The following is a 12705-nucleotide window of genomic DNA, read 5'->3' as shown; positions in this document are numbered from 1 at the left end:
GTGTCCAACATGGATCTGATGTTTGGCTCCATGATTTCAATCTGATTGAGTCATTCATAAAGTATTCTGTTCCAGCTGCTGGAGGACAACATCATCACTTTTGTGAAAAACGAGCTAAAGAAGATTCAGAAGGTTCTGAGTCCAGATTACCCAGAAAGCTTAAACAGTAAGAGGGAGGATGATGAGATGTTGGAGGGTAAAGATGAAGAGCAGAAGAGAGGCATCAGCAACAGAGAGGCATTTGTGAATATCACGCTGAATTTCCTAAAGAGAATGAAGCAGGAGGAGCTGGCTGACCGTCTGCAGAGCAGTAAGAGGATTTGTCTAACGATTTAAGTTACTGGGTGAATGACACACTAATGTCTCAAAAGATTGACCAACATGTATTCAAAGACGCATTTCCGGGGAAAATAAATTTGCATGTGGACATAATAATTCCATTGATATTGCTGTCTTTTGTTCCTTTAGGAACTCCTTTTGGAGTTCTTCAGCATCACCTCAAGTCTTTCTTGAAAAAGAAGTTCCAGCGTGTGTTTGAGGGGATTGCTAAAGCAGGAAATCCAACCCTCCTGAATCAGATCTACACAGAGCTCTACATCACAGAGGGAGGGGCTGCAGAGGTCAATGATGAACATGAGGTCAGACAGATTGAAACAGCATCCAGGAAACCAGACAGACCAGAAACAACAATCAGACAAGAAGACATCTTTAAAGCCTCACCTGGAAGAGAAGAACCAATCAGAACAGTGCTGACAAAGGGAGTGGCTGGCATTGGGAAAACTGTCTTAACACAGAAATACAGCCTGGACTGGGCAGAAGACAAAGCCAACCAGGACATCCAGTTCATATTTCCATTCACTTTCAGAGAGCTGAATGTGCTGAAAGAGGAAAAGTTCAGCTTGGTGGGACTTGTTCATCGCTTCTTTACTGAAACCAAAGAAGCAGAAATCTGCAGCTTTGAAGACTTCCAGGTTGTGTTCATCTTTGATGGTCTGGATGAGTGTCGACTTCCTCTGGACTTCCACAAAACTAAAATCCTAACTGACCCTAGAAAGTCCACCTCAGTGGATGTGCTGCTGACAAACCTCATCAGGGGAAACCTGCTTCCCTCTGCTCGCCTCTGGATAACCACACGACCTGCAGCAGCCAATCAGATCCCTGCATTGTATTTTGACATGGTGACGGAGGTCAGAGGGTTCACTGACCCACAAAAGGAGGAGTACTTCAGGAAGAGATTCAAAGATGAGGAGCAGGCCAGCAGGATCATCTCCCATATCAAGACATCACGAAGCCTCCACATCATGTGTCACATCCCAGTCTTCTGCTGGATCACTGCTACAGTTCTGGAGGATGTGCTAAAAACCAGAGAGGGAGGACAGCTGCCCAAGACCCTGACTGAGATGTACATCCACTTCCTGGTGGTTCAGGCCAAAATGAAGAAGGTCAAGTATGATGGAGGAGCTGAGACAGATCCACACTGGAGTCCAGAGAGCAGGAAGATGATTGAGTCTCTGGGAAAACTGGCTTTTGATCAGCTGCAGAAAGGAAACCTGATCTTCTATGAATCAGACTTGACAGAGTGTGGCATCGATATCAGAGCAGCCTCGGTGTACTCAGGAGTGTTCACACAGATCTTTAAAGAGGAGAGAGGACTGTACCAGGACAAGGTGTTCTGCTTCATCCATCTGAGTGTTCAGGAGTTTCTGGCTGCTCTTCATGTCCATCTGACCTTCATCAACTCTGGACTCAATCTGCTGGAAGATCAAACAACCTCCTGGTGGTCTAAATTAATTAGCAAACCAAACCTACAATCTCTCCACCAGTGTGCTGTGAACAAGGCCTTAGAGAGTCCTAATGGACACCTGGACTTGTTCCTCCGCTTCCTCCTGGGTCTTTCTCTGCAGACCAATCAGACTCTCTTACGAGGTCTGCTGACACAGACAGGAAGTAGCTCACAGACCAATCAGGAAACAGTCCAGTACATCAAGGAGAAGCTCAGTGAGAATCTGTCTGTAGAGAAAAGCATCAATCTGTTCCACTGTCTGAATGAACTGAATGATCGTTCTCTAGTGGAGGAGATCCAACAGTCCCTGAGATCAGGAAGTCTCTTCACAGATGAACTGTCTCCTGCTCAGTGGTCAGCTCTGGTCTTCATCTTATTGTCATCAGCAAAAGATCTGGATGTGTTTGACCTGAAGAAATACTCTGCTTCAGAGGAGACTCTTCTGAGGCTGCTGCCAGTGGTCAAAGCCTCCAACAAAGCTCTGTAAGTACATTTGTACTTCTTTTGTTAAAATATTTATTCCAATCAATATAAAAATGAACATTACCTGATGCTGCTGAAGTGGTTTTATTAGAGACACAGCTAAGCGTTTTTCAATTTTGCATAATTGTAAAATTTTTTTAAATTTGTTTAGTAACCTAAAACTGATTTTTAGGACATAAACACAAAGTGTTTATGTCTTTGTGCAGAATCCGTGTACCTGCTCTCATTTACTGTTTTAGCTGTTTGGTGGTTGTCAAAATTTTGTGAGGTTTAACCTGAGATTCTGGTGTTTCGGGCAAGATGAATTTTAATGAGTCGATATTGCGTAATCCAATCGAAACCGATTATCAAAGCCCACCCCTAGTGAGAATGTGTTGTACTGCACCATTTGTTCTTCCTATCTTTATATCTATCTATCTGGCAAGATCAAAGTAGCATGGAGGGAGGTTAACCAACTAACGGAGTTGCAGAAAGGTGCGACAAAGAAGGTGCATAAAAAAAATAAATAAAGCAAGCTGTCCATACCTGAGGCCTTGGAAGCTGCCAAGCAAAGACTCACAGCCTTGGCCAGCCGCTTGAGGAGGTACACCAGAGAGATAGAAGGCAGGAGAATAAACCAGCTCTTCTCCACAGAACAGGAAGAAGGACGCAACCCATAACGGCAATGCTCAGTGGCTAGTGTATCTGAGGGCAGACCATACATAGCAACCTCCCTGAACAGGGTCCAGTAACCATCATGGTGGCAGACATCCAAGCAAGGGTCTCTAGTATGAAGAATTGGACAGCACCAGGCCCCGACATGGTTCACGCCTACTGGTTGAAGAAGCTGACTGCACTCCATGAGCGTGTGGACGCACAAGTGAACCAGCTGCTAGTTGACGAGAGACACCCAGAATGGCTAACTGAAGGTCGGACGGTCCTGATCCTCAAGGACTCCAAGGAGGGACCGGTCCCATCCAACTACCGACCAATAACCTGCCTCAGTACTACATGGAAGCTCCTGTCAGGCATCATATCGGCTAAGATGAACAGGCACATGGGTCAATACATGAGTGGGGTACAGAAAGGGATTGGCAAGAATACCAGAGGCGCAAAACACCAGCTACTGGTAGACAAAACTGTCAGCCGAAACTGCAAGACCAGGCTGACGAACCTGTGCACTGCCTGGATTGATTACAAGAAGGCCTATGACTCAGTCTCCCACAGCTGGATACTGGAATTCCTAGAATTGTACAAGATCAACAGGACCCTAAGAGCCTTCATCAGGAACTCAATGGGGATGTGGGGTACAACACTAGAGGCCAAATCCAAGCCCATAGCACAAGTTACCATCAAGTGCGGGATCTACCAAGGAGACCCTGTCCCCACTGCTGTTCTTCATAGGCCTGAACCCCCTAAGTGAGATCATTAACAAGACTGGCTACGAATACAGACTACGGAATGGAGCAGTTGTCAGCCACCTCCTGTACATGGATGACATCAAGCTGTATGCCAAGAGTGAACGAGATATCGATTCACTGATCCACACTACCAGGCTATACAGCAATGACATTGGGATGTCATTCGTGCTGGAGAAGTGTAGTCGGATGGTAACAAAGAGAGGGAAGGTAGTCAGAACTGAGGGGATTGAACTACCAGAAGGCAACATTGCAGCTATCGAGAACAGTTACAAGTACCTGGGGATCCCGCAGGCGAATGGGAACCATGAAGAGGCAGCTAGGAAAGCTGCAACCACAAAGTACCTGCAGAGGGTCAGGCAAATCCTGAGGAGTCAGCTGAACAGTAAGAACAAGATCCGGGCTATCAACACCTACGCCCTGCCCGTGATCAGGTACCCAGCTGCTATAATAAGTTGGCCAAAGGAGGAGATGGAAGCCACTGACATAAAGACAAGAAAGCTCCCTACCATGCATGGAGGGTTTCACCCCAAGTCCAGCACCGTGAGGCTGTACGCTAAGCGGAAGGAAGGGGGTCGGGGACTGGCGAGTGTCAGCACCACAGTCCAGGATAAGACAACTAACATCCAAGAATATGTTGGGAAGATGGCCCCAACTGACCGAGTGCTCAGTGAATACCTCAGGCAACAGAAACCCAAGAAAGAGGAGGGAGACGAGGAACCATCATGGAAGGACAGGCCCCCTGCACGGTATTTACTACCGGCGGATTGAGGAGGTGGCTGATATCCAGAAATCCTACCAGTGGCTGGACAAAGCTGGACTGAAAGACAGCACAGAGGCACTAATCATGGCAGCACAAGAACAAGCTCTGAGCACAAGATCCATAGAGGCTGGGGTCTATCACACCAGGCAAGACCCCAGGTGCAGGTTGTGTAAAGATGCCCCTGAGACAATCCAGCACATAACGGCAGGGTGCAAGATGCTAGCAGGCAGGACATACATGGAACGCCATAACCAAGTGGCCGGCTTAGTATACAGAAACATCTGTGCCGAGTATGGCCTGGAAGCTCCGAGGTCAAAATGGGAGACACCCCAAAGGGTGGTGGAGAATGACCGAGCTAAGATCCTGTGGGACTTCCAGATACAGATGGACAAATTGTGGTGGCTAACCAACCGGACATAGTGGTGGTAGACAAACAGAAGAAGACAGCCGTAGTGATCAATGTAGCGGTTCCGAATGACAGCAACATCAGAAAGAAGGAACACGAGAAGCTGGAGAAATACCAAGGGCTCAGAGAAGAGCTCGAGAGGATGTGGAGGTTGAAGGTAACGGTGGTCCCAGTGGTAATCGGAGCACTAGGTGCAGTGACTCCCAAGCTAGGCGAGTGGCTCCATCAGATCCCGGGAACAACATCAGAGATCTCTGTCCAGAAGAGCGCAGTCCTGGGAACAGCTAAGATACTGCGCAGGACCCTCAAGTTCCCAGGCCTCTGGTAGTTGACCTGAGCTTGAAAGATAGACTGCCCGCAGGGGCGAGAGTAGAAGTGTGTGTATGTGTGTATATATATATATATGTTTAAAAATTCATTTATTTTATTTTTCTCAGGCTGAGTGCCTCCAACCTCTCAGAGACAAGCTGTGAAGCTCTATCCTTAGTTCTCGGGACTCAGACCTCAAGTCTGAGAGAGCTGGACCTGAGTAACAACAGTCTGCAGGATACAGGAGTGAAGCTTCTGTCTGCTGGACTGGAGAGTCCAGATTGTATACTGGAAACACTGAGGTTAGACCAATTGCTATTTTATTTTTCATCAGATGACAAAAATAATCAATTAAACATTTTAAGGCAGTAAAGCTGAAGTTCATATATTTCTTGTATATTAGTAAGACGTAAAGGATTTCTGAAAAAAAACCAAACAAGATTAAATATTGCTAAATCTATTAAATCATCACTGCATCCAAAGTACAGTTGTATGACAATGTTAGTTCTATTGTCGATTGTTTGTATTCCAGACTGAGTCTATGTAACTTCTCAGAGAGAAGTTGTGAAACTCTCCCCCTAGTTATCAACACCCAGTTCTCTAGGCTGAGAGAGCTGGACCTGAGTAACAACGATCTGCAGGATTCAGGAGCAAAGCTTGTGTCAGCTGGAGTAAGAGGTCCAAACTGCAAACTTCAAAGTCTCAGGTCAGGATTCAGTCTTTTCCACCGATGATCAATTAAAATCAGATTTATATTACACCAGCCTTAATAGACTTTAATTTGCCTTTGGGTAAATTATTACACTATGAAATATATATACTAAAGATTTTTCAAAGCAACAACTTTTGTTTGCACATGTCATTTTAGAGAATTAGGGCTACTTTACCTTTTTTTATACTGGTAGTGAGAAAATATCCAAATTGCATATTTAGGTGTCTATTGGGCATTTCTAAAAATGATATATTTCTGTATCTCCATATTTGCACTTAAAGAGGACATGAAATGCTGCACATATAAAATCAAATTTTGATAACACTGCCTGTGAAGCTAGATTTAAGAAATAAGTGCTTAAAGTTAAAATTTTAAAAACATATTTTATTCCATTAGTAGACTTACATTAGTTTATGTTAACTAATTTATGACAGAATCAATAACTCAATGGAAATATGTCTGTGAAGGTTCTCAATCATCCAGGTCATCGTAGTTTAAGGATCTTGGAAAGAAAAGCGTCTGGACTTCTTTAAGTTGCTTGAAGACGTTTCACCTCTCATTCGAGAAGATTCTTCAGTTCTAGGGTCAAATGGTGGAGACTGCCAGATTTAATCCCCATGGAAACTGGTGCTTAAACAATGGAAAACACAAACTTTGTCCCAAAACCTCTCATGTTTAGCTTTTTTTTTCTTTTTGTAAAAAGATAACAATGTTAGCCTTTTCTGAAGCTATAGGGCATATATGGTATCACTCTATCAAACAAGAAGACAGCCGTGTTTGCTAGTTCACCTTGCGTGCATTAATTTAATAACGTGGTTAACTTACTCAATGTAAATTACACTCGAACAACATTAAGCTATTTGCCCAGAGAAGAACGGCTGCTGCTGCCATCATCATCGATCATCCTTTCTGCTATACTGGCAGAGTAAGGGCCAGGACTCTACTCTTCGGGTTCTTGGGGGATGTTGCTAACTCCGGGTCCGATAACAGGCAAGTCTTGCAGCAAGCTATCAAATATGGTGCATTTCTCGGGTTTTAAAAAAACGCTATGGGTCGCCAGGTGTTTCATCAGATTCGAGGTGTTACCTCCTTTGCACAGTATCACCTTAAAGCACTTGTTGAAGACTTAGGAGTTTGCATCTTTTGCTGTGAAGTACAGCAAGACTTTTGACTGCTCCGCCTTGGTCATTTTTGATCTGTAGCTCTGCTCTAAAAGAACCTATGTACATGGGCCCGCCTACTATCCTTGGAAAGGTAAAATGATTGGCTAGAATCCAAAGTGTATGACATCTCAAGAAAAAAAACTGCACCGAAATAAAGCACCAACATGTGCACTGCTTTTCGGTCTGGCTACTACAGTTTATGTCAGAACCAGTGCCATAATGGCACCGGATACCGCTACCCATCCCTAATTGTGACCCACACCGGTTTTCACACCTTGGATCACACCTTGGCTCATGTGATTTGGTAGACGATCATTGTCCTTCCTTGGGGGGGGGAATACTCTGATGGGCTTTAATTCTTGGACCTTTTTGTTATTGACCAAATACTTATTTTCCACCCTAATTTACGAATAAATTCTTTACAAATCCTACCATGTGAATTCATGGATTTTTTTTTTTTCACATTCTGTCTCTCACAGTTGAAGTGTACCTCTGGTGCAAATTACTGACCTCTGTCATCATTTTAAGTGGGGGAACTTGCACAATCGGTGGCTGACTAAATACTTTTTTGCCCCACTGTACCTGGCAGGAAATATGGTGGCTCAAACGCTAAAATGTTTGATTATACTTTATGAGAACGGATGACAACAAAGTAGATCTTTCATTTAAGGGAGGAAACACTACGAATATGCAAAAGCATTTGCTCTCAAAACACGCGATAATCTTAAATGAATGTCGTGTTTTTAATTCCGCTCCGGACTCGTGAATCTCAACCCAGCAACAGCGGTAACGTTTGCACGTCCTCTCCCGTTAATGCGGCAGGTAAATAATCAACTAACAGTGCATATTATGTTAGCGCGATCTGCCTTATTACAAAAACTGTGCATTTAGGTGACCATGATGAGAGAGACAGTCTGGCTGGCTCAGATGCTGGCAGTTCTCGCTGCAGTCTACCGGTAGCGTCTCCTTTCAGGCCAGGATAGATGAATGTCACAGAGCAGTGACTAAGTTTGTGGTAAAAGGCTTGCACCCATTTGCCACAGCAGATGCCCCCGATTTTCGGTAAGTGAATGTGTTTAATTGTAGGCAGGGACATTACTGGATATTCTTGTGTAATTGCTACAGAATAATTTATGTTATACTTTGTTATTGCTACAGAAGAATATTTATTTTATTATTTTACATTTACAATTTTTTTTTCCCGGGGACCCTGTGACACCCCATTGAAGAGCCGTAGGCTGTGGATCTCTTAAGATCTCACTGTTGGGTTTGTAAGACCATGTTACTCCTAAATTTCTATCTTGTTCAAAGAGAATATATAAAACAAAGTTCTAAGCTAATCAACCTTAGTGTTCTCCTTTTTAAAAAAAAAAAAAAAGAATCGATAAGAGAATCTATAAAGAATCGAATCGTTAAACAGAATCGAAAATTGAATCGGAATCATGAAAATCTTATCAATACCCATCCCTAGATTTGTATGTGTAAAAAGAATTTGTGTGTGTGTGTGTGTGTGTGTGTGTGTGTGTGTGTGTGTTTAAAAAAAAAAAAAAAAAAAAAAAAAAAATATTGTGTGTGGACTTAGCCAAAAAAAATACATGTGAAACTCTGCACTCAAGTTTCAAGTTGCAAGTACGAATTTGGACCCTGTTTTTCTTCCTTTCGTCTGATTGGCCAATGTCATGTCAATCACAAATTTAACAATCCAATCAGAGAACAGATGGGTTTGGCTGTCGGAGGGGCGCTTTATGGAGCTTCAGGTTCTGAGGGAATAAATGCCCTTTTACATGTCAGCCCAGCTCCTTCAAACCATTAAGGAAAACAGTCTGTGGTTGTCCGAGTTTAATGATTTTTGTGTCACAGGATTACGTGCTTAATAAAGGGACCTCCAGAGCCTTTTCAACAGTGCTGCGGACCTCGGTGGGGTGGGTGGGGGGGCAGTGCTTGTGGAAATGACAGTCTTTACTAGTATGGGTAGTTACAAAGCTTTCTTCGTTATGAATTAGCAATACATGTTTTTATTGAACATTTGAAGATAAAAAAAAAAAAACTCTTGTAGAGGACAAAGTCAGAGATAGAAACAACAAGGAGCAGGTGTATCTAGTACAGGTAGAGCTGCCTCAAAACCCCGCAGCCAGCACAACAAATTCTGGATCCTTGGCTTTTAGTTAGCAGTTAGCATTAGGAGCCCATGCTGCGTCTGGTGTGAAAGGACCTGTATGCTGCGCACTGTGACTCACAGCAATGGTCCCGGGTCAGCCCTGACTTTGTGTTAAACTAATCCTAAAGTAATAATGGTATTTCTAACCACTGATATACCACAACTTTATCCTTTCAAAAGCTACTGAAAGTTGGGGGACCTACCTTCTATTGATCCTCCAGTTTCAAACTGTATTACCCTTCAAGGACCTGCAGTTCAAAAAAGTGGCCCTTCGACAGCCAGACCCATCTGTTCTCTGATTGGATAGTTAAATTTGTGATTGACATGACATTGACCAATCAGCTGAAAGGAAGAAAAACGGGGTCAAAATTCGTACTTGTAACTTGAAACTTGAGTGCAGAGTTTCACACATATCTTTTGGCCAAGTCCACATACAAATCTTTTTTTATGCACACACAAATTCTTTTTACACATACAAATCCTGATTTACAAGTACAAAACTGATTTATAAGTACAAAATATTTATGACCACAATTTGAGCCAATGCTGAATTAGCTTCTTGGATGAGAGATGAAACGTCTTCAAGCAACTTAAAGAAGTCCAGAGGCTTTTCTTTCCAAGCTCCTTAGACAACTCAGTGGAAATTAAAGACACTAAAATTAAAAAAAAAATAATAAAAAAATTTAAAACCAGTTTAAGGGGATCACTTTTGCGCTCCCCCTTGCTGCAATAATGGGTTTTATGTTAAGAAACTGAGGTTATACTCTCCACTGTCATTTTCTGCATATTTAGCAGTAAGTGGCTGTTTGCTGTTTTTATTCCATCCACTAAACCTTCCCATTTCATTCCTGACTGTATTCTGAAGGTTTTTAGCAACAGTTAAGCTAACCTTGCTAGCAGAAAAGAAGTGGTGATATGTGTTTAGCTTTGCCTTCAATAATACCAAATTTAAAGCTGCTGGATTTACAGATTTAAACATTGAAATAAAACATAAATCAAATAATTCACTTACCACCAGTCCTCTACTTAGTGTGAAAAGGCTCTGTTGACCAAGGAATCCGTCATCGGTTATATTATTACTGCTCATAGTATTTCTGCCAAATCATGGTATTTGTTCCAAAGCATAGTATTTCTTCCAAATCATAGTATAACTGCAAAATAAAAGTTTTTGAGGCAAGTCATAGTGTTTGTACTAAATCCTAGTAATTCTGCTCAATGATAGAATTTCTGCTATGCTGTAATAGTTTTGCTAGATTATAATATTTGTGCTAATTCAAAGTATTTCATGTAAATTACAGTATTTCTACCAAGTCCCAGTGTTTCTGCTAAATCATAAATGTTTTAGCACAAATTCTATGATTTGGCAGAAAAAATATTATTTAGTATAACTACTAAGTTTTAGCACAGATTTAGCTAAATACTATGATTTGTCACAAATGCTATGATTTGGTACAAATACTGTGATTTGGCATAAACTCTGTGATTTACCAGAAATATTGTGATTTGGCAGAAATACTATCAATTGGTTCAAATATTGTGATTTAGAAGAAAGTATTTATACTAAAACATAGTCTATGTTTAAATTTTAAAAAATTCTGCTTTTTCTGCTAATGTGTGCTATGACCTTTGACCATTGAAATGAATGGAACACATTATCAATGTGGTCACTGATTTTGCTTGCCGGGTTGAGCTGTGTTATAGCTCAGTGAGATGAGCAGCCGTTCTCAGAGCAGAAGGCCCGGGTTCAAATCTCGCTTATGACAACAATTTTTTCAGTTAATAGTTTACATTTTTTAAAATCTTTTCAACACAAATTTTAGCTTCTTTGCCCCTTTTCAGCACAAATCCCATCTTTTTTAGCTGTCTTCAGAAAAAACCTCTTCAGCACAACGTTCTCCTTCTTTTCCCACGTGTGGGACTAATAAAGGTTATCTTATCTTTACCTCTTTTCTGCAGAAATTCTGCTGATTGACCTCTCTTAAGCAGAATTTTCAGTCTTTTCACCCCTTATCAGCACGATTCTCAGCATCTTCTGCCCATTTTAGCAGAATTGCCAGTCTCTCCATCTCTTTTTTTGTGAGAATGAGGTTGGCTCAGTGAGTTGAGTATCCGTCTTGAGACCAGGAAGGCTAGGTTCGAATCGTGCTCTTGGCAACATTTCCTTTCCCTACCTTTTAACCTCTTTTCAGTACAAATTTCAGCTTCTTTATCCTTTTTCACTAGAATTGTTTGCTTGTCAACAATTTTCAGCAAAAATTTCTGCTGCTTCACCTGTTTTCAGGATAATTTTCAGTTTTTTCACCGCCATACAATTTTTGCAACTTTTCATTTTTTTCAGCTATTTTCAGCAGACAGCTTCAGCGTTATAGCATCCACACAGCATTTTCGCACGAAATGCAATTTTTTCTAGTTGTGTGGATGTCCTTTGAGGGCATCCACACTATTGAGTTCCTCTTGGGACTTCCGTACACTTTTTGGCACTTAACTACTTCCACAGTTTTCAGCCGATTTTCACCGTTCAAATTTTAAATTATTCTGCTATTTCTGCTAATGATGGCTGTCTTTTGGTATTTTTCACTATTATACTTTTTAAAATATTAAGCTTAATTTGTCCCATTGAAATGAATGGGAAACTTCTGCAATTCTGCTAATATTTGCATGTTTTTGAAACTTAACTTGTTCTGCCCCTTTAAGGCAGGCATGATCATTTGGGTGTGTTTTTTGTACCAGCAGACTTGCCGTAGTACCTCACCAGTGAAAAACAGTCCTTTAGACAAACTGTCGTCTGTTCCACTTTTTGTTCACTTTTTCTTGCTGAGCCTGAGAGAGCACATGCCTGTAAGTAGTTGCTATCTGTTTTGTAAGCTTTCCCGCGATAGTTTTGTGTAGCAGTTTAGAGGTTTGTGTGGAAAACTTTCTTTTGTGAGGAAAAACGGCTGCGATGCTAACACGTTAGCCCCTCTATGGGATTTCCCATGTAGTGTTAGCATTAAGCTAATCGCTAAATGCGTGAGCCTGATAACCAGTGAAAGGGTTTGGATAGGTTTGTGTTTATGTGTTATATACATTGTAGTGTATGGCTTAATGTTTGATGTTGTAAAGAAAATACAATTACAGCAGAAATGTAATATTTTATTTTTGTTTCTGTACCAGTTTTACAGTGCTTCAACAGTAAACATCTAAAACGTATCCGCTGACTCCTGGATGTTTATTGTGGACCTGTTAGCTATCTGCCAAGCTAGAAACCAGCTTTACACCCTAGTGAGGGCAGAATATAACTACTTCCTCATATTTTCACGTAGAACAACCATTCAAACTTTAAAATGTTCTCAAATTATTGGGCTATTCAGGTATAAATCAGCCTTTTCAAATCTTTTACCGTTTTACTTTTATGCCTCTTAAAGTTTTCAGTTGCAAAATTGTGATTTTTCACAAAATACATGCCTTGTTATGGTTGCTATGCACTTGGCTTCCAGTGTGACACAGAAGGTTTTGCAGTCTTCTCTTCATGTCCGAACAACTTCTTGCTAC

The 12705-nt window shown here is 41.6% G+C and overlaps 1 protein-coding gene across 1 annotated transcript in view; it reads left to right on the top strand.

The window, feature by feature from the left end:
* The window catches only part of LOC113018312 (NLR family CARD domain-containing protein 3-like), a 47156-nt gene that overhangs the window by 22690 nt on the left and 11761 nt on the right, over positions 1-12705 (top strand). The window contains exons 6-9 of the mRNA XM_026161369.1: positions 76-310; positions 469-2266; positions 5270-5443; positions 5674-5847. Coding sequence (XP_026017154.1) covers positions 76-310; positions 469-2266; positions 5270-5443; positions 5674-5847 — 2381 coding nt within the window. The remainder of the gene's footprint in view (positions 1-75; positions 311-468; positions 2267-5269; positions 5444-5673; positions 5848-12705) is intronic.

Source organism: Astatotilapia calliptera, unplaced genomic scaffold, assembly GCF_900246225.1.
Source record: "Astatotilapia calliptera unplaced genomic scaffold, fAstCal1.2 U_scaffold_6, whole genome shotgun sequence".
Lineage (NCBI taxonomy): Eukaryota > Metazoa > Chordata > Actinopteri > Cichliformes > Cichlidae > Astatotilapia > Astatotilapia calliptera.
This window is presented reverse-complemented; position numbering and strand designations above follow the sequence as displayed.